At 36.8% G+C, this 22,818-nt stretch overlaps 1 protein-coding gene across 2 annotated transcripts in view; it reads left to right on the top strand.

Annotated features, from left to right (window-relative positions):
• PIK3CA (phosphatidylinositol-4,5-bisphosphate 3-kinase catalytic subunit alpha) overlaps window positions 1–22,818 on the top strand; it is a 101,438-nt gene that overhangs the window by 55,975 nt on the left and 22,645 nt on the right. Inside the window, exons 2-10 of one of the 2 annotated variants that reach the window (XM_004385090.3) lie at window positions 7,223–7,650; window positions 8,209–8,418; window positions 9,771–10,021; window positions 11,475–11,720; window positions 13,631–13,716; window positions 16,489–16,594; window positions 17,121–17,273; window positions 17,385–17,519; window positions 22,511–22,635. In XM_004385090.3, the coding sequence (XP_004385147.1) occupies window positions 7,299–7,650; window positions 8,209–8,418; window positions 9,771–10,021; window positions 11,475–11,720; window positions 13,631–13,716; window positions 16,489–16,594; window positions 17,121–17,273; window positions 17,385–17,519; window positions 22,511–22,635 (1,664 nt within the window). In that variant the 5' untranslated portion in view covers window positions 7,223–7,298. Of the gene's footprint in view, window positions 1–7,222; window positions 7,651–8,208; window positions 8,419–8,519; window positions 10,022–11,474; window positions 11,721–13,630; window positions 13,717–16,488; window positions 16,595–17,120; window positions 17,274–17,384; window positions 17,520–22,510; window positions 22,636–22,818 lie in introns of those variants that run through there. The other variant, XM_023739355.1, reaches the window with a different exon arrangement.

Genomic DNA, 22,818 nt, shown 5'->3' with positions numbered 1-22,818 from the left:
GGAGGCATCAGTCCCTGGAGAAGGACATCATGCTTGGTAAAGTAGAGGGTCAGCAAAAAAGAGAAAGACCCTCAACAAGATGGATTGACACAGTGGCTGCAACAATGGGCTCAAGCATAACAACGATTGTGAGCATGGCGCAGGACCGGGCAGTATTTCGTTCTCTGGTATATAGGGTCGCTAGGAGTCGGAACCAGCTCGATGGCACCTATCAACAAGCTGCAGTTGCTATACGATTTACCTGGGAGTCTTGGGAGTCCAGGGAACTGGAAGTAACTATAAAGCAGCAGCACCTGAGCGACTCTATACTGTTCCAGTCTTGTCCACAAGCCTTGTGCTTCAAATATCAGCAGTTGAAACTGGTGCTGCTTTATGAAGCTCCATATTTACTTTATGAAACCTCTCTTTGTAAAATAACCTAAATCCTTTTTTTCCATCTTCATCTAGTGCCAGCCCTGGATAATTCCTAATAGCTTGGAAAGATAATGTTGGTATACTTTACAGGTTGATTAATATTGTTTAACATTTGTTGAGTGTTTACTGTGTGCTGTTAACTTTGCTTATGTGTTTTGCATATTATGTCATCTAATCCTCACAACCGGTTAAGCGCTGGGCTGAAAGGTCGGCAGTTTGTACTCACCAGCTGCTCCATAGGAGAAAGATGTGGTGGTCTACTTCCGTAAAGATTACAGCCTTGGAAACCCTGCAGGGTCGCTATGAGTTGGAATCGACTTGACAGCAATGGGTGGGGTTTTAATCCTCACAACAATCCAATAAATGCTATTATCCCAATTTAACAAATAAAAAAAAAAATGAGGCTTAGTGAGATGAACAAACTGCTCAAGGCCACACAACTAGTAAGTATGCGAGCCAGAATTTGAATCCAGTTTAACTTTAGAACCCATTCTCTTATTCACCACCAATGAACATTGCCTGGCCATAACTGTATGGCTAAGTAGCAGTATGATTATACTGTGGGCCTTGAAACCATGTAGACCTAGATTCACAATCTATATCTAACATTTGTTAATGGCAAGTAACTTCACCTTCCTGACCTTCGGTTTCCTCATCTACAAAATGATAATAAAATGAAACCTATTGCCAAGGAGTCGATTCCAACTCATGGCGACCTTGTGTATTGCAGAAGAAAAATGCACTCCTTAGAGTTTTCAAGACAGTGACTTTTTCAGAAGCAGATTGCCAGGTCTTTCTTCCAAGGTACCTCTGGGTGGGTTTAAACCACTAACCTTTTGGCTAGGACTTGAACACTTAGCCATTTGTGCCACCCAGGGACTCCAAAATAATAATACCCACTCCAAAAGGGTTACTGCCCACCTAAGTGCATGATGCATGCTAAATAGTAGAAGTTAGCTCCATGTACTTTACTTCTTCCACACTTCTGTTTATTGAGCTCTGGGGTAATAGTTTATACAGAATAAGGCTTGGCATGTGAAGGCAAATACAACTATTAGACAAATAAGAAAGTTAGCATCCTCTCTCTACTGCATAGTACTACCCCAGGGCCTGCTTTCCAGGACCTCCAAGTATTTTATGGCTATGATTGCACTTATTCTTCTAATGAGAAGGGTATATCTTGAGTATTTAATGGTTAAGTTAATTGCCCATAAATACGCTATAGTGGAACAAGAAATACAATCAGTGATCTGTCTATAGAACTAGACTTCTCTCTTGCTAACTCTTAGGGAATGTATGACACTCTGTGGATTGATATTTATTATATAAAATAGTCACCCCCCATGGTTCCATAACACAGACCTGTTAGTGCCTGTGGAACAAAGAACTAAGTTTGGCTTTTTGCTCTGGTTTCTGAAAGTAGCCTGAACAATTAAGGTGCTCTTTGTCTTTCTAAAATAGCCAGGCAAGACAGGGCTACACCGACCCACACCTGGTGGACTAACTTCAGGAAGTGGGGGAGAGGAGCATGATGCAGTCGTGTGTCATAACTATGCATTAAGGCCCCAGTCATGCATATTCTTTGAGGTCCCAATGACTAAGCGACCCTGGACTTGGGAGCTCTCTCTTTGGGGCTTCCTAGATTGGTGAGAACACCCATACAGGGGAGATGGTGTAGCATATCCCTTGGGACAGTAGAAGCCTTATGCAGGGACTGATCTCAGACCTTGCCTGATGTGTCTGTTCAGTTGTATCCTTTCTGTTTATAATGGGTAACTATAAATATAGATAATAGTTTCTGTGAGTTCTGTGAGTCAGTCTAGCAAAATTATCAAGAACCCACCCGGGACAGTGAGAGCTAGCAGAGAGGCTGATTTTGGCCTATTTGGCAGGAGCTGAAAGGGCAGTGTTTTAATTTGTGGAGACCCAACTCTGGGTGGGTAAGGTCAGAGAGAAAAAGTGCCACGTGCATGGCTGGTGTCAGAATGATCAAGTGGAAAAGTAGGGATATGAGTTATCTTCACATTTTGGAAATTAGGCTTTTGTTGGCTGTTATTCACGCAGCACCATTCAACAAAGAAAATCATAAACACAGCTGCTGTTTTGGTGTGGCTTGTGATTTTGGTTTTGGTTTTATTTAAACTTTTTAAACGAGCAGGTCATCATTTAAAAGTAGTCATTTGGCATTTTCCCTTGCATTTTTCAGATTTATTTGTATGTTTTAAAAAGATAAAGTCACTTCTGTAATTATGCACACAGATTGGTACATCTAGTCTTTTTAGTTGCCAGTAAATTTTCTTGTAAAAGTATAGAAAATAAGATAATTATACTTTAAATTCTGTAACTTTACTGGATCTCTTTTATAAGATTGAACAAAAACGTTTTCAAGACTTAAAAAAAACAATTTTATCTTCATTGTCTTACAATTTTTATACTTCCAGAAATGGAGGGAGGGCTGGAAATTTCTACTATTTGTTTTCCTCACCTCTTTCATATGTTATATCCCTGAAGCATACTGTAGGCACTTGTTGAGAATTGATATAGCAGAAGTGTCTGATCAGATTAGGCCTTAGTCACTTTCTTCAGGTCCTGCTGGCTGTGAGGTGGAAGATGGAGTGTAGGAAGCAAACCTAGGTGCGTGGAAACCATTTAGACCTTTGCAGTAGTCCAGACAAGAGATGGTGGTAGCCTGCCCCAAGGTGCTGAGAGTGGTAGTGAAGGAGTGTCAACAGATTCCAGAGGTAAAATTAACAAAATTTGTTCATAGTTTAGATGTAGACTGTGAGATAGAGGAGTCAGGGATGGCAGATTTCTGGTTTAGATCCTTCATATTCCTCACCTCTTCTTTCATTTGTTCAACATCTGCTTATCCTTAAAGGACTCAGTTTATATGTTACCTCCTGTGGGAAGCCTTCTTACCCTAATCTCCATTGAATAAGGTGACTATACTGTGCGTTTTTATGTTGTTGTTATTGTTAGTTGCCCTTAAGTTGAATCTGGCTCCCTGGGTGGCACATATGGTTAAGTACTGGATACTAACTGAAAGGTTGGCAGTTTAAACTCTCTCAGAGGCTCCTCCACAAATATTCATAAGGTTTTCACTGGCCAGTTTTAGAAATAAATCGCTAGATCCTTCTTCCTAGTCTGTCTTAGTCTGGATTAAGGAATAGAATCAGCCATCTGTCTGTTGAATGCAAAGGCATTTGACTGTGTGGATCATAACACATTGTGGATAACATTGAGAAAAATGGGAATTCCAGAACACTTAATTGTGCTCATGTAGAACCTGTACATAGACCAAGACACATGGTTTAAAATCAGGAAAGGTGTGCGTCAGGATTATCCTTTCACTAATTCAATTTGCGTGCTGAGCAAAAAAATCCAAGAAGCTGGACTGTATGAAGAACACGGCACCAGGATTAGAGGATCATTAACAACCTACAATATGCAGATGACACAACCTTGATTGCTGAAAGTGAGGACTTGAAGCACTTACTGATGAAGATCAACGACCACAGCCTTCAGTATGGATTACACCTCATCATAAAGAAAACAAAAATCTTCGCAACTGGACCAATAAGCAACATCATGATAAACGGAGGAAAGACGGAAGTTGTCAAGGATGTTATTTTACTTGGATGCACAATCAACACCCATGTAAACCAGCATGCAGGGAAATCAAAAGACGCATTGCATTGGGCAAATCTGCTGCAAAAGACTGCTTTAAAGGTTGAAAAGTAAAGATGTCACTTTGATGACTAAGGTGCGCCTGACCCAAGCTATGATCTTTTCAGTCAGCTCATCTGTATGCAAAAGCTGGGACAATGAATATGGAAGACTGATGAAGAATTGATGCTTTTCAATTATGGTGTTGACAAAGAATATTGAATATACTGTGGACTGCCAGAGGAAGGAAGGAACAATCTAACTCTTAACCACTGCGCCACCAGAGCACCAATAGTAAAAGCGTAGATTGCCTTGAAGAGACGGTTGGTGGAATTATGGACATCAAAGACAGTTCTGGTGAGGACTCAGAAGGAAGTGTAACACCGAAGACTACAAAGACTGCGAGAAGCAGCAACAGAGACGTGGCGGCAGCAGTACCAGGAGACCGGCACGGGAGCTGATCTGTAGAGCAAGAGAACTGAGTGCCTTCTGGCCGAGGTTTACTGGTGGAGTGGGGTGCCTCCAGACACTTATTGGTAGAGCTGAAGAGCTTTGGAACACTTTCCGCAGCAGGGCTGACGTGGTGCCGGCCCAACGTCTCGAGGGGCGGAGAGACCTAGAAACCAGGAAGCAGAAACTGAAGAGACAGGAACACAGGAAGCAGAGCTGCCTCTGTCTTAAAGGTAGGGCCACAGCCTCCTGGGTTTCAAAGAGTCAGATCTTCATCATCTTGGTTTGGAGTATGGGGCTGTCATTTACGAGTGCCAGGGAATGGGGCCAGATCTGTTGCCCAAAGCTGAGGGGGCGGGGCTGCTGTGCCCATGGAGCAGAAGAACCGGGCCTGCCAGGGCCGAGGGGGTAGGGTCACCAGTCAGATGGGCTAGGAGAATGGAGCCGCCCAAATCCAAGGGAGCAGAGTTGCTGTCCCAGTGGGCCTGGAAGGCACAGCTGAAGCCCAGGGTCTAGGGGCCTTCACCCAGAATACGGAGAGTGTGGCCAACACCCAGAGTCTGGAGGGGCAGGGCCATTGCCTAAATGGTATTAGAGAACAGAGAATTATTTTCAAGCCTTGAGAGCTAATGTAATGTGTTCTGCTGACTTGCTTGTTGCCTGTTATCCTTTCTTTCCCTCCAGTTTCTCCTTTTTGTTATTGAAATGTTTAACTTGTGCCTGTTCCACCATTGTATTTTGGAAGCAGATAACTTGTATTCTCTATTTCACAGATGAAGAGGAATTTTGCCCCAGGAGATTTTAGACTGAAGTTGATTTAAGACTTTTGGGATAATATGATGGAGTGAATGTGTTTTACGTGTGGGAAGGACATGAAGTTTTGGAGGCCAAAGGGTGGAATGTCATGGATTGAATTGTGTCCCCCAAAATATGTATCAATTTGGCTAGGCCATTATTCCCAATTATTGTGTGGTTGTCCTCCATTTTGTAATTTGATATAATCCTATGTATTGTAAATCCTAATCTCTGCCTGTGGTTAATGAGGCAAGTTTTAGGTAATGTTAAAGAAGATTAGGGTAGGATGCAACACCTTTACTCCAGTCACAGTCCTAATGGATATAAAGGGAGTTTCCCTGGGGTTTGGCCTGTGTCACCTTTTATCTTACGAGAGACAAAAGGAGCCAGAAGCAAGCAGAGAGATAGGGACCTTATTACCACTCAGCAAGAAGAGCCAGGAGCGAATGTGTCTTTTGGACCCAGGTTCCCTGCACTGAGAAGCTTCTAGACCAGGAGAAGATTGACGACAAGGACCTTCCTCCAGAGCCAACAGAGAGAGAAAGCCTCCCCCTGGGGCTGGCTCCCTGAATTCAGACTTCTAGTCTCCTAGACTATGAGAGAATAAATTTCTGCTTGTTAAAGCCATCCACTTGTGGTATTTCTGTTATAGCGGCACTAGATAACTAAGACAGTAGGTTTGAGCTGCCAGCCTTTTTATTAGTAGCCCAGCCCTTAACCCTATGCATCACCCAGAAACCAAACTCATTGCCATTGAATCGATTCTAACTCGTAGCAACCCTACAGGACAGAGTAGAACTGCCCCACAGGGTTTCCAAGGAGCAGCTGGTGGATTAGAACTGCTGACCTTTTGGTTACCAGCCGAACTCTTAACCACTGCGCCACCAGGGCTCCTTGCATCACCCAGGTTGCCTAAAAATTTATTTTGAAGGGGACACAATTCATTTCGTAACAGCGGGTTTTGATAGCGTCTTCTGAAAGAAGCCCCAAGATTGTTGAAGTCTTACATTTTTAGTAAGGGGCCTTTAAGTCGTAACAGTACTCACTGGTTCTAAAATAGTTGTAAACAAGTGGTTAACATGGGGCATTCTGCTGACAGAGAGTCATGGGTGCCATTTGTGTATAGACCCGTTAATTTCAATCAGAAGTGTTAGTGCTGGATTATTTCAGAAAATGGATAGATCGTTGCAAATTCATCATCATACTTCAAGGAAAATGCATTGATGATGCTTTATATTATTGTGAATATATACCTAAATCATACTTTAAAACAGAATGGTCTAAGATATCACCTAGATAAAAATCAACATGGAAAAGGAAAATACAAAGATTGATTTTAAAAAAGAAGAAAACACTAAGCCATGTAATTTCTCATTACCACAGAGCAGAGAGCTGGGATGCAGGGGGGAAAAGAAAAAGGATTTGACTTCTCTAGGCTTTACTTTATTCATCTTTAAAATGAGAGCATTGGACCTCATGATCTCAAAGATCCTTTAGAGCCTAAATTCTGTTGCTCCACAGAATGAAGGAGAATGATAAAGGTGATATGTGATGGGAAGGTTAGTTTGAATTATAACTTTTCATTCTTCACGTCACCTCAGATCTGTCTTGATGAGACCTGACTTAGAAAGTATGTTCAAATATAATGGCTTTATTATTATTATTAAATGACTATTACATTTAATTAAAACAAGTGGTTTTTCTAATTTCTGCTTCAAAATCAATTCTTTGCAGCCTAATTTGGGGACACAGTCTCAGTTAAGATATTTAAGATGAATTATAACTACTTATCCTAATCAATTCAGAGTGCTGAAAATGAATTTGTCTTAGCACTGCCATAAATGTGTTTTCTTGTAGTTGTTTCTCATTTAATAAATATTTTCCTTCTTTGGTTTAGGTTTCTGCTTTGGGACAGCCACACATCTAATTCCTTAAAGTAGTTTCCTATGAATAACTTGTAAAGGATCAGAACAATGCCTCCAAGACCATCATCAGGAGAACTGTGGGGCATCCACTTGATGCCCCCACGAATCTTAGTAGAATGTTTACTACCAAATGGAATGATAGTGACTTTAGAATGCCTCCGTGAGGCTACATTAGTAACTATAAAGCATGAACTATTTAAAGAAGCAAGAAAATACCCTCTCCATCAACTTCTTCAGGATGAATCTTCTTACATTTTCGTAAGTGTTACCCAAGAAGCAGAAAGGGAAGAATTTTTTGATGAAACGAGACGACTTTGTGACCTTCGGCTTTTTCAACCCTTTTTAAAAGTAATCGAACCAGTAGGCAACCGTGAAGAAAAGATCCTCAATCGAGAAATTGGTATGATATAATTTTCACCTAAATGACGTTGTCATCCTATTCTAAAATGCAAATAAGTATGGAGCTTAACTGTCAGTCTTTACCAGAATATTTTTGGGTAAACCAGTAATACCGTAAACTTAAAAAAAAACAGTATTCTTAATAAAAATCATTATAAATCTAAAATTTTTTGACTACTGAGCTAAGGAACTATTTTTAACACCTTCATATTATTGTATAAGGTTTTTTTTGAGAAGTATCGTTTGTGGGGATGACTTAGATTTGTTATATTACAGTTTTCTTGTCCTTTAAAAAATAATTGATATGGATAATATTTGCTGTCTTTGACAGTTTCAGACTATATTTTATATGTTAAACATATTTGGGTCCTTATATTTTATATGTTAAACATATTTGGGTCCTTGTCAGTCTTACTATGTATTCATCAAAAAATTTTTTAACCCAGAGAAACTTTATTCTGTTATGGTCTCCCAAATCTAGCAAGTTCACTCTTTGTAAGAAACATGTTCATATTGTATGTTTGTTATAATGTTATATTGTTTATATAATTTTTTTAAGGTTTTGCTATTGGCATGCCAGTGTGTGAATTCGACATGGTTAAAGATCCAGAAGTACAGGACTTCCGAAGAAATATTCTGAATGTTTGTAAAGAAGCTGTGGATCTTAGGGATCTTAATTCACCTCATAGTAGAGCAATGTATGTCTATCCTCCAAATGTAGAATCTTCACCAGAACTGCCAAAGCACATATATAATAAGTTAGATAAAGGTAAGAAAATGGTCAATATACTGTAATTGGTTACTGCAATGAAATAATTCTACCTATGCCTGTATTCTTGTATACATACTTTTTTTTTTTTTTTTAATCAGAAATGATAAACTTCTTGAAGGCAGGGACTGTTATGCTGACAAGATGTAGTTGTGCACCAGCTACACAGCTTGCATGCAGTAAATATCTATTGACTGAATGAATTGTGTGCATATGGTACCGATCACTTGCTAAATTGTTATCTTACAATAAAATGGAAGAAATTTGAGTTTTTTAGGATACCAACAGATTTAGAGCTGATTATCTTTTTATAAATAAAAACAAGTATAAATAGAAACATTTCATGAAATTTTGGGATAACTTTACACATTCTTGTTTATTATACATTATGTGAAGAAAAAGTAACTTTCTTAATGTTAAATGCAATAATTAAATCTAATCATAACATAATGTTTAGGTTGACTTTTGAGGTTTAATATAGCAAACAGTTTCTAGAACTAAGTGAACATGAAAATATATAAATCGTTTTGGAAATGAAAATATCTTTGTATCAGACAAGTATCTGTATTTTTCAAGATAACAAGGTAAAAGTTTCAATTTGAAGTTATAAAATAGGTTAAGACTCACACACTGTTAAATATAAAATTCTGTTAGTAGAATAAGTTATTACTATTTCACCTGTATTATTCCAAGTAGTTTAATGCAATATGACTTAAGATCTTCTTTTAAAATACTTCCTACTCTAGCATAGTTTTTTTTAAGTGTAATGCTTTTTTTTCATTTTTTCCCAACATTTTTTATGGAAATTTTTCAACATATAGAAAAGTTGAAAGAATTATATTGTAAACATGAGACCACTCAAGCATAGTTTGGATCTATCCATTTCCACCATCTTTTTGTTTGCCCTCTGGCATAATTGATCTTAAAGAGAGAAAATTAGAAACTCGGTTTCCTCTCCTTCTTCCTTCTCCTTTCAACCATTCTAATTCAGCATCTTTCTTTAAGTCTCTGTTGATTCTTTACTTCTCATAGTTACCAGAAACTCTTCCACTTTAGGCCCTGTTGAGTTTTTGATACAACCTAATGAGCCACTCTTCACAGGGGCTGCATGCTTGAAGTGTGCCATGCAGTTTAGAATGGAAATTAGCTTGCTTTTAGGTACATGTGATCCACAGCTTTGGGTGTTTGCTATAAAATGAGAAATTTGAGGATTTCCTGATAATTACCTGGACTTAATTATGTTGATTATAAATCATTTCTGACTATGGCTAGAATAATGTCCCTGGAATATTTGTCCCTTGAAAAATGAAATATATATGATGATTGCATTTAATAATATTTTTCTGTTTTAGGGCAAATAATAGTGGTGATTTGGGTAATAGTTTCTCCAAATAATGATAAGCAGAAGTATACTCTGAAAATCAGCCATGACTGTGTGCCAGAACAGGTGATTGCCGAAGCAATCAGGAAAAAAACTCGAAGTATGTTGCTATCATCTGAGCAACTAAAACTCTGTGTTTTAGAATATCAGGGCAAGTATATTTTAAAAGTTTGTGGATGTGATGAATATTTCCTCGAAAAGTATCCTCTGAGTCAGTATAAGGTGAGTAACAAGTTTCAAGAATATTAATTTTAAATTTAAAAACTAATCACATTGGGGAGTAGTATCTATATTTTTAGAACGTACATTATGAAATTTAAATAATATTTGTAAATAACATTTTTAAAGTTATTTTTATTGTTAATTATTTAATTTGAGAGACTGAAAATGTTGGCAGTTACCAAACGAAAACCAAACCTGTTGCTGTTGAGTACATTCTGACTCATAGCAACCCTGTAGGACTGGGAAGAACTGCCCTGAAGGGGTTCCAAGGCCGTAATCTTTACAAGAGCAGTCTACCACATCTTTCTCCCATGGAGCAGCTGGTGTGTTCGAACTGCTGACCTTTCAGTTAGCAGTGGCGCACTTAACCACTGCATCACCAGGACTCTGGCAGTTACCAAAAAAAAAAAAAAAGACCTAAACGCATTGCCATTGAGTGGATTCCGACTCATAGCAACCCTATGGGACAGAGTAGAACTGCCTCGTAGGGTTTCCAAGGAGCAGCTGGTGGATTCAAACTGCTGGCCTTTTGGTTAGCAGCCGAGCTCTTAACCACTGTGCCTGCAGGGCTCCTTGGCAGTTACACTATCCCCAAAATATGGGTTATTTCATGACTTTTCTCCCCTTCTGAGCAGTGGCACAGGAATGGAATTAAAATAGACACTTCAAAAACCTATAATCTGTTTTATTGAAGATGTAGTATTAACACTTTCCTACTATCTATATTTACTTATTAAATAAATACTTCTAAGAACCAATAGTATATGTATCAAGCATTGTGTCAGGTACTGATCTAGAGTAGTCCTGGCCTACAGTTTACTAATGCTCCAGTGAGGGTTTATGAATAAGAAAATAGGCAATTATAGTATGTATACAGTAGCATTTATATCAAAAATTTCTATCTTAACTGCCATTTCAAAATACATACCAATGCATTTTAATAGTTTTTAAATATATCCATGGTTTTATCTGTCTCCTCCTTATGGTTTTTGTTGTTTTGTTTTTTAACAAATCAGGAAATGTTTGGACAGAAAAGCAGCAATCCTTGGACTGGACATCAATATGACTTAATAGACTGAATGACAGACGCTTACTAAATATGTTTCTTTTCCTTTAACGAGTACAGTGTTTTTATAACGTGTATTCTGTGCTCCTTGTTTTTAATTCCAGTTTTTTGTTAGTTTCCAGTTAAGGGTAGAACTATAGTTCCATAAACTGACCTTAATTTTTTTTCTTTGTATAATTTAGATTTATAAATACTTGCTTGATCCTATGCTACAACCTAATTCCCAAATGTTAGTACTTTCAATGTTATAAATATAGCAGCTTATGAAATGTAGTCTATAATGTTTTTGTCACCATAGTGTGTAAGGTCTCTCATAATACTCTTAAACATGTTGCTTTTAAATGAAAAACCTTATAGGAAATGGTCCTCCCCCCCAATCTCTTACAGTACATAAGAAGCTGTATAATGCTTGGAAGGATGCCCAATTTGATGCTGATGGCTAAAGAAAGTCTCTACTCTCAATTGCCAATGGACTGTTTTACAATGCCATCTTATTCCAGACGCATTTCCACAGCTACACCATATATGAATGGAGAAACATCTACAAAATCCCTTTGGGTTATCAATAGTGCACTCAGAATAAAAATTCTTTGTGCAACCTATGTGAATGTAAATATTCGAGATATTGACAAGGTAAGGTCAAATGCTGATGCTTATACTGCATCAAAAATTATTTTATATAAACCTTTTTTTATTGAACTATATAATAATCTGTTGACCTTTAGTATACTGTTTTCAGATAGCTAGAAAAACACCCAAACCTCGGAAAATAAAAATATAATGTAGAATTAATTCCATTTGAGTTTCCATATAGCTCAAATTTTACATAGCTCACAGTTCTTTATCCAAAAATTTTACAGAATTTATTCAGCAGCAAAATCTGACCTGACCCGATGTGCAGCTTTTTATAGTCTTTATTTATCCTACTTATTGTGAATATTCATGTGTTTTGTTACAGAAATATTAATGTCTTTATGGGATGCTGTTCCAGCTGCTAAGGGTATTAAGTAATACACCCACTCCTCAGTTATAGTTAGGTTCCAAAGACCAGGTCGTTATGGGAAAATTGGCGTTATGCAAAAATGGAGGATGTTTTTTCTGTTTTAGACCATCCAGTTGTCTGATTTTTTTAATTTAGAAAATATCATCATAGAAATTTTAACAGCTAAGATTTACTGATGTGCTGATCACTGTAATGAGTCCACTCATGGATTATTCCTCTCTGAAGGAGAATTGGAGGAGACAAAGCTGGATAAAGCCGGGCTGTGTGACTGGAGGGCCACAGCTTAACTACCTTACCTTCCTCCTATGCAGGGTCGCGGCCTCCAGGGCTCAACCCCACCCCTGCCAGCCCTGCGTTAAGGATCCTGGAGCCTGCTCTGCCCTCCGGGACTGGCGAGTAACCGGCGCTCAGGGCTTCCTGTGAAGGTGCTGGGAGCTTGACCATGCACCCGGCCCCACTGAGGCAGAGGCTTCAGGCCCGATTGGGCTCATTTCGGGATATCATTAAAGTCTCAGGCATTTCTTCCAAATACCCTCTCCGATGCCTCTTTCTTTCCTCCCTTCCCACCCGACAGCAACTTTGACGGGGAGGGCCTCAGACCCACATAGGAGCTAGGAACCCGGAACAGGCTCCCTCTGGCTCGGTGCTGCCTGCGCTTCTGTCCAGAGGCCGTGGCCGCAGAGGAGGCTGCCCCTCGCGGCAGCTGGACCAGCGCCCCTGCTGGCAGGAGCTGGCAGAGAGGTGGGGCAGCATGGCCCAGCTTCCTGGAGGCCGCCCAGACCCTCCTGGAGGGAAGGGACACTCTACAGCTGTTGCCGCTATGCTGGCCGCCTCATTAATGCGCAAAACAAATAGTAGATTTTTTACTATTGCCTTAATGCAAAATGTTGGATGAGAAGATAGTGGATAAGTGAGGAGTATGTGTATTTAGTATGTGTAAAAATTTACCTTTCTAAAATATGAAGAATTCTGAATTAACAGACATATCTGGCCTAAAGGGTTTTAGATGAGGGACCGTGGGCCTGTATTAATTTTTAGCAGTCTGATATCCCCATTGTTATTAATGAATGAAGGCAGCAGCAAGTTTTGGTGAAGAATCTAAATCATTATACGTATGAAGAAAAGGAGAACCAAAAAGTTATATCTGAACAAAAATTTTTAATTGGTTCCCTCATTCATGTCAGTTACGTTATTTTGATATTGCTTAGTATTTGGTCTTCTGTAGTCTGTGTGTGTGCTTATGTGTAAATGTGTGTGTGCATGCATGTTTGTATGTGTATGTCTGTATGTGTGTATTTACATAACCTGTTGCTGCAAGTCGATTGATTTATCACAGCATTATAGAACAGAATAGAACTGCCTCATAGGGTTTCCAAGGTTGTAATCTTTACAGAAGCAAACTGCCACATCTTTCTCCCACAGAGCAGCTGGTAGGTTTGAACCGCCAACCTTTCGGTTAGTAGCTGAATGCTTAACCACTGTGCCACCACCAGGGCTCCTTTGTATTTATATACATATACTTTTTTTCTTTTTTTTTTAGATCTATGTTCGAACAGGCATCTACCATGGGGGAGAACCCTTATGTGACAATGTAAACACTCAAAGAGTACCTTGTTCCAATCCCAGGTAAGGAAATATATGGATTTGTATTTCTAAAGGTCATATTAGTATTTAGCAGTATAATAATAAAAGTGTAGTGTATTTTAAGTCATTAGTTTTATCTAAGCCATGTAAATTACCAGACACATATAAAATATAAGGGCTTTCTGTCAAATGAATTATCAATCCCAGGATCACTTTATTAATTCCTTCTAAAATTGTATCAGATTTTTCTGATTCTTCTTCCCATTGTATCAAGGATAAAACAGAATATAATTGCAATTTCATGTTGATTGTTCACTACATTAGATCCATAAACCTAGCATTTTATTCTTATGTTCATTCCATTTACATGGAGAAGTGAGAGTTGGCAAACAACTCCAAAACCAAGCTCAACTGAGGCAGTTTCCTTCAAATCCCTCCCAAGAGATATTTATGGCATTCAAATACAGGGTCTTTGGGAACAAATCAGTTTCTTTGTAAGGGAAAAAGTTATTGGGAACATTTTACGTTATTACTAACTAGATAATAATGAAGAAATAAAAAGTAGTAAAATCCAACAACTTGCCATCCTGCCATTTCTTTGCTTTTCTCTGTAGAGTCGTTTAGGAATAAGACTCAACCTTCCAAATATAATAAAACCAAACCCATTGCCGTTGAGTCGATTCTGACTCATAGCGACCCTATAGGACAGAGTAGAACTGCCCCATAGCAGTGATATTTTAAGGAAACTCAAATTGATATCGAAAATTAAAGTTTAAGTTCATAGAATAGCAGTAGAGCTGACTAGTGAATCCTCCGGAAATAAATCTCATAATGAATTTAGACTGAGTGCTAGGAAAATCAATAAAAAGTTTAGGTGTTAGAATGAAATTGCTAGAGGTACACCCTTCTAGAGCCTTGGTAAAGTTCAAAGAGATGGTAGGCTTCTTTAACAGGAGGAAGGGAAATAGTTTCTCATCCTGCATGAACCAGGTAGTACTTCATTCAGGTTAGAAGTTATGCTGTGGCAACAAACAACCCGAGAATCTTTCTTAATTTTTGTTAAAACAGCAAAAGTTTATTTCTTGTTCATATTGCATGTCTGTCACAGGTCAGGAAGGAGGAAGGTGATTGTAGGAGAGAATGGAAAAACAATTCTTGAAACAGTAGTGGAAATTTTTACAAACTTTGGGACTACTATAAACTCACTAATCCAAGGAGTTCAACAAGCCCTGAGCAAAGACCCCATATAATATTATGTAGATTTACCCTAGTTTTTCAAGTACCAAAAGTAAAGTAAACTTATTTAATAATATAAGATTTAAATGTTGAAATTTTAGTTAAAACAGATGTTTAGAAAGGAATTATCTTTTTCAAGAATCCTTTGCTTAGTCTAAAAGGTGAAATCCCTAAGGCAGTAGTAAATTTAAGTAAATTTTTAAAGTTTTCTGTGTTTACAAAAAATAAAAAGTGAGAGATAAATAAATACGAAGCTTTTCTATAGAAGTAGATTGAAAAAATTATTACTGAGTTTAAGTGTTTGTTCCAAATGTATGTTTTCCCATATGCTAGATAAATCAGATACATTGATGTGTTCTTAAGAAAAAACTACTGTATTTTTCTCTTTACAAATATGTCCACCAAATATAGACATAATTTCACATGTAGTTTTCAATAAATTGAAAGGAATGTATTCTAAAAATTTGAATAATTTTTATCATGTCACTTTTGTAGTAACTTTTTATTTTTTGCTTATGAATGTCAAGTTATATTGTCCCTTGTAAAGTAGTTATTTTTTCATTTTATTTGCCTACTGGCTTAATGGGGTTCTTCTGAATAAAACTACCTCATATATAAAAGTAATTAAATATAGTTTTAATCATAATAGGAAATCTCATTTTATCTTATTTAGTTTTCCTTTACTATTTGCCTTTCTTATTAGCTAATTTTTTTTTTAATTTTGTTGAAGTATAGCACTAATGTACAAAAGAAACCATAATTATACATTCAGTGAATTATGACAAAATGAGGACCTGTGTAACCACAATGCTGGTCAAGAAATAGAACATCCAGCACTCCAAAAGCCTCTGCTCATGTCCGCTCCCAATCCATTAACTTTCTGTTCTCGCCAAGAATAACCACTATTCTGACTTCTAACACTGTTGGTTCGTTTGCCTGGTTTTGAGTTTTATATAAATAGACTCAAGCAACAGGTATTCTTTGGTATCTAGCTTCTTTCATTCAATATTATGTTGATAAGATTTCATCCGTGTTGTGAGTAACCATAGTTTATTTTCATTACTCTACAGTATTCTATTATTTATTCTACTGTTGGACATTTGAGTTATTTTCAGTTTGCAGATATTATAAGTAATTCTGCTATAAACATTCTGTGCACCAGTACACACATTTCTGTGGTTTTATGCCTATGGGTAGAGGTGGTAGTTTTAGTAAATCATGCTTTCCAAATTAGTTGTAACCAATTACACCCCCACTAGCAGTGTTTGAGATTTCCTGTTGCTTCACATCCTTTCCATCCTTTAGTATCGTCAGTCTTTATAGTTTTATCCATTCTCATGTCTAGTGATATTTCCATGAGAGTTCAGTTTGCATTTTCTGGATGCAAATGATATTGCTACTTTTTCATATTTGTTGTTTATTTGAATATGATCTTGTGAAGTGCCTATTCTAGTCAGTATCTTGCCTGTTTTTTTCTTGGTTTAACTTTTTCTTGATAATTTGTAGGAGTTGTTTATATACTCTAGATAAAGCCTTTTTTTTTTGGGTAAATTCTTTTTTCTTTAAAATTTTACACAGGTGGAATGAATGGTTGAATTATGATATATACATTCCTGATCTTCCTCGTGCTGCTCGACTTTGCCTTTCCATTTGTTCTGTTAAAGGCCGAAAGGGTGCTAAAGAGGTAAAGGAATAATGATATTTACCTCTAAAAACTCCTAATTATATTGCTGATTGAATTTTTCTCAAGAAATGGAAATTATTTTTCTTTATTTAAAAAACAATATTTATTAATCAAATATATTTTTTAGTTTTTAATAAACAAATGTCTCATAGAAGAATACTTGAACTTCAGGAGTTTATTTTTATGATGAGAGAGTATGAGTTCACATTGGTACATTTTTTTAAACATATAAAGTGACTACACACAAAAATCTGTTAAGAGACTGTGCAAATATTTTTCATGCTTGCTTTGGCTCATATTTCCTATTTATAGTTAAAATATATGTAATTTTAAATGGGAAAAAGAGAAAAAAATTCCATTTGAGAAAAAAAAAATTTGAGAAATGAATATGGCTTTTAGTAGATATCATGTTCCAGTTATTATAGAGAGAGTTGGTTGTTGAATTCTTTTTCTAGGGAAGTAATATGTTTTGAAATGCTTTTTATAATTTAATCCCAAGTAGTGAATGTTTTTCTTTGTTTTTTAGGAACATTGTCCATTGGCCTGGGGAAATATAAACCTGTTTGATTACACAGATACTCTAGTATCTGGAAAAATGGCTTTGAATCTTTGGCCAGTACCTCATGGATTAGAAGATTTACTGAACCCTATTGGTGTTACTGGATCAAATCCAAATAAAGTAAGTTTCTGTTTCAAAACTTTTTTTTATCATAAATTAGAATATTTTTCTTCTTCTTTTTTTATGATGATCAAGCTCAATATGTATGATAACTTTTCTTCCATCTCTTAGGAAACTCCATGCCTAGAGTTGGAGTTTGACTGGTTCAGCAGTGTGGTAAAGTTTCCAGATATGTCAGTAATTGAAGAGCATGCCAATTGGTCTGTATCACGAGAAGCAGGATTTAACTATTCCCATGCAGGACTGGTAAGGCAAATCACTGACTTTTCTTAAATATTAGTCATAATCAGTGAACTTGGGTACATATTCTTTGTATGGGAAAGGTTTCCTGTATTTTAGATACACTAGCATTGATACTATAGGGTCTAGAACAGCATTGCAATATAATACAATTCTGTATTTGTTAATATTATTTACTGCAGCTCTACCTCTTCTTAGTTAACTCAGAGTCCTAGCCTGCCTCCATTCATTTAACGAATGTTTATTGAATGCCAATTATGTATAAAACACTGTGATAGGTACTGAGTAATAAAGTTATGAATAAAATAGACCTATATTGTATTTACAGTATAGTGGTGAAAATCAGCATTAAACAGGTTAAAGCACATAGTAAGATTATAAATCACAATAAATGCCAGGAAGGAAAAACAATAGTGTACCAAGAGAGACTAACTGAGGGTCAGAGGGGAAAGGCTGATATATATTGGGGTTCAGGAAATACCTCTCTGAGACAGTAACCTTGAAGTTGAGACCAAAGTATAAATATGTTGTTAGTCAAGCATATACTGAAGAGTTGAGCTTGGAGGTAGAGGAAATAGCACATCTTTGCCACAATAGTCAGATCTCGCAGAAAAGAGTACATATAGGGTTTAAATGATTGATCTAATTGTCTTATCTTGGCCATAACTTCAGATTCAGGGACCAGTTAAAAAAAAAACAAAAAAACAAACCCGTTGCCATGGAGTGGATTCCGACTCATAGCGACCCTATAGAACAGAGTAGAACTGCCCTGTAGGTTTGCCAAGGAGCAGCTGGTGGATTCAAACTGCCAACCTCTTGATTAGCAGCCAAGTTCTTAACCACTGTGCCACCAGGGCTCTGTTCACTCTCCGTTTTTCCCTCGGGCAAAGGTTGCAGTGCTAAGACAACAGGATATTTTTGTTCTTTGGTATCTCTTTCCCCTAGTTTCAAAATTTAATCACTTTTTCTTTGGCCTGGTTGGAGATCATAGCTGGATCAGCAGTGAACGTATGGGCCAAGAGGCCCTAAAATATGCTGACCCCAGTAACATTAACAGCAGCAGTGCAGGAGCACCCAGAGGCAGCCTGGAATACTGCACGTAGGAACTTTGTTAGTTCACAGCTGTTGTTCCCGGTAAGGAGTTTACCAATCCTTTTTGTAAACTGAGTAATAACAGTATCTTTCCTGTATATGTACTTTCATAGGTATGTGAAAGGGATTTTGATAAGTACAAATGAATTTAAAATCATTACTAAATTCAATCAGATACTAAAACTACAATTAACTTTTTTGACATTAAAAAAAAAAGATTTTCTTTATTGAAAGACATAACCACCATTCTGCAGGTTTTAGCCTTTAGGAGTTTCTTTTTTGAGTACTTCTAACTCTTTGTAAGGATTGATCGTTTATGTTGTCTTTCTTAGAAGAGTTTTTCTTCCTTTCCAGGAAAAAGGAGAAAATTTGCTCATTTTTATAATAGAATAAAACTTATTTTTTCAATTAGAACCTTGTTGGCACAGTGGTTAAGAGCTGGGCTGCTAACCAAAAGGTTGGCGGTTCGAATCTACCAACCGCTCCTTGAAAACCCTGTACGGCGGTTCTACTCTGTCTTTACCAGGGTCACTGTGAGTCAAAATCGACTCGACCACAACAGGTTTGGCTCTTTCAATTATCACTTGGAAAAAAGTCTTTTGGAAACTTTTATAAATCTAAGGTATATTATGGGATCTTAGTTTTCCTGTATCTTAAAATATTTTACTCTTTCATCATTCTAGGAATTATCTCATCATTACCTATTATTACAGCTATGCAAAAAAAAAAAAAAAAAAAAAAAAAAAGAAAATATAGAAGAAGAATGGAATAGCCTAGAATGATTATACAGTGGTGAAATAAATCTTCACTATTTCATCCTTCAGTTTCCTTATTGCATTGTTCCATGTATTATATCATCTTTCCAGAGATATAAAAGAAGTCTGAAAACACCATCTTGGTAGTCTTTTTGTTTTTTAGGCTTTCATTGGAAACAGTTGACAATTCAGAATTTCTCATTTCCACCCATAGTGACAGAGAGAAGAAAATTGACAGAAGATGTTTCATAAGTATTACACAAATCAAAATATGAATGCAAGGAGATAGATAACAGCACTCTAGAGCAGATTTTCTGAGCCTTGGTACTACTTACATTTTTTCCAAATAATTCTCTTTATAGGGGCTATCTTGTGCTTTTTTGGATGTTTAGCAGCATCCTTGGCCTCTACTTAATAGATACCAGTAGCACCACCACCACCCCAAGTTGTGACAACCAAAATGTCTCCAGACATTACCAAAGGTCCTGGAGGAGAGGGTGCTAGAGCAAAATCACTCCAAGTAGTTCCCAGGTCTAGAACTACTTCTCTGGACTTTAATGAGATAGTGAAATTGATCATAAGTGAAATACCAGATGACAGTATGCTAGATGAATTTTCACAAATGCAAGAATCTACTTCTACGGACATAAAGGAAATATGGTATTTACATTCAGGTAGTCCTTCAACAGGCAGGAGGACTTCATTGTGCAATGTTTTGTCACAGAAACCTGGACCACCTCATCTTCTTCAGTGTTCTTTACATCTTTTATGATGTTTGTGCTCCAAAATTTGATTGATACACCTTCTAAGAGGGGGAAATGCTGAAGGCAAGTGTATATTCAAAAGTGACTGAAAGGAAAAAGGTGATGTAGAAATTTAAAAAAATTCCTTAGGTCGATCATTCTGTTTGGTGTTTATAAGTATAAAAATGGGAAGTTCTGTAATTATGGAGCCAAGAAGATGGCCATCCTCTCCAACAAAATCATGAGCCATCAAAGTTTTCAGAAGTATTACATGTTGACAGTGTACATGCAAGAATTAAAACTGGAAGTAATTATAAACCAGAAGCAATGATACATATTGGAAATCTGGAGTCCGTGTTTACAGGATGGATGTGTTCCAAATCCGTGGATGACAGTTGATGAGCAAGCAATTAGTTGAATTCTAAAATGTTGCCCGTTTTTGATATATATCTTCAAAGCCAGGAAACTATGGATAAAGTTTTGATTTGACTATTTGAATTCTTATTAAAACGTCTAAAAAGTTGGTTTTCACCATCACTTTATTCTTCTGTAAATTATTTTATATAAAAAAAATATAAATTAATAAATAATATAAAAAAATTAAGAGTCCATTGGACCCAGATGATAAATAGCGTTAACTACTTTTCCTCGTAAACTAAGGGTTAAGTATTTATTATCTCTTTTCCTGGACTAGTGTGATTGCCTTTTAACAGACCTCACTCCTTCCCCAGAGCAGCTGAATAATCTTTATAAAGTATAAATCAGATCATGGTATTCATCTTTTAAATAGCTGTCATTAAAAATAAAAAATTTTAACTGACCTGCAAATTTCACATGCTCTGAACACAATTTCCTGTCACTTCTCTCCCTTGTCTACTGGGCTTCAGTCTCACTGTCCTTCCTGTTCTTCTTTCATACCAAACTCATCCTCTTCTTGGAGCCCTTGAACTGTTTCCTCCGTCTACAATAGTCTTTTCCTCCAATCTTAGTGTAGATAATTCCTTCCTGTTATTTGGATGGCAAATTAAATGTTACCTTCTCGGAGGCCATTTCCAAACACCCAATCTAAAGTAGCCATTTACTCATTCTTTGTCGCATCATCCAGAGTACTCATATCAGCTCTCTGATATTTTCATATTTGTTTATTTGCTTTCCTGCTAGATCAGAGGTTCTTTTAGTACCAGGTCTTTTACTATTTTGTGACGCAACAGCAAGAACAGGATAAGCACACAGTGCATGTTTAATAAATACTTGGTGAATGAATATGTGCCAGTAATATTTCTTCATACTGTTGGATAAACTGACAATGTATAAAACCAAGTAGCATATATGGCAGTTTGATTTCATTTTTGTTGTTGTTGGGTGCCGTCAAGTTGATTCCAACTCATAGCAACCTCATGTGACAGGATAGAACTGCCCCATAGGGTTTCCTAGACTGTAATCTTTACAGAAGCAGATATCCAGGTCTTTCACCCACAGAGCCACTGGGTGGGTTTGAAGCACCAACCTTTTCGATTAACAGCTGAGCACTTAACCATTGCTCCACCAGGGCTTCTTGATTTCATTTTTAGTCTTTAGAAATGTGTGTAACCCATTCTAAAGGTATTTGTTTTGTATAATATATTAATATGCATTCATAATTATTCATTATACAGTTAATATATCTATAAGTGAATAAATACATTACTTAGAATAAAAATTATTTTTTTAATATTCACTATACAATGTTTTGGAGCCCTGGTGGAGCAATGGTTAAGAGCTCACCTGCTAACCAAAAGGTCGGCAGTTTGAATCCACCCGCTGCTCCTTGGAAACCCTATAGGGCAGCCCTACTCTGTCCTGTAGGGTTGCTATGAGTCAGAATCAACTCTACGGCAATGAGTATGTATATGTATGTATACAGTGTTTTAAAGGGGTGTTTTTTTCCCTTATTTATTTTTACTTTTTAAATTTGAAAGCCTTACAGTAATTATAAGAATGTGTTTAAGGAACATGAAAAGGTTTACTTTTTTATTTTATAATTTTACTGTTTCTTATTCTAGCATAACAGCAAATTAGTTAATTGGATAATAGGAAGGGGCTTCATCAGGAAGAGAAGTTGCTCACTACTAACCTCTAGTGTCTCCATCTCGTCTTCTCCCTGACTAACCTGGGAAGTTACAGTTCTGACTGGTTGGTGATGAGGTTAACCAAGACCAAAGTTACTGGATTTGTACCACAAATACTATCTTAGATTGATTCTTTCCTATCCCTGAACATAAAGTTCTGCAATGAGAAGAAGTTATTTTACAATTAATATGCAACGTAAATTTTATTAAAATTAATTTGCTTTTTTTGTAGATCACTCATGAATGGGAGGGGGAATATGGAAAAAAAAAACTATATAAGATATTACTTTATTTTACAGAGTAACAGACTAGCTAGAGACAATGAATTAAGAGAAAATGACAAAGAACAGCTCCGAGCAATTTGTACACGAGATCCTCTGTCTGAAATCACTGAGCAAGAAAAAGATTTTCTATGGAGCCACAGGTAAGTGTAAGATGGAGATTCTCTGTTCCTTTCTTCTTTTGCACAAGAAAGAACTGACTGTGGCTGATCCTTCTATGTTTCTACCATACTTATTTGAGTAAATAAAGCATAGTTTATGTGTTTGGGTTTTTTTTATTATAAACATTATTCTTTTTTAAAACTATGGATATAGATTGATGTTTC

This window comes from Trichechus manatus, unplaced genomic scaffold, assembly GCF_000243295.1.
Source record: "Trichechus manatus latirostris isolate Lorelei unplaced genomic scaffold, TriManLat1.0 scaffold00132, whole genome shotgun sequence".
Classification (NCBI taxonomy): Eukaryota; Metazoa; Chordata; class Mammalia; order Sirenia; family Trichechidae; genus Trichechus; species Trichechus manatus.
This window is presented reverse-complemented; position numbering and strand designations above follow the sequence as displayed.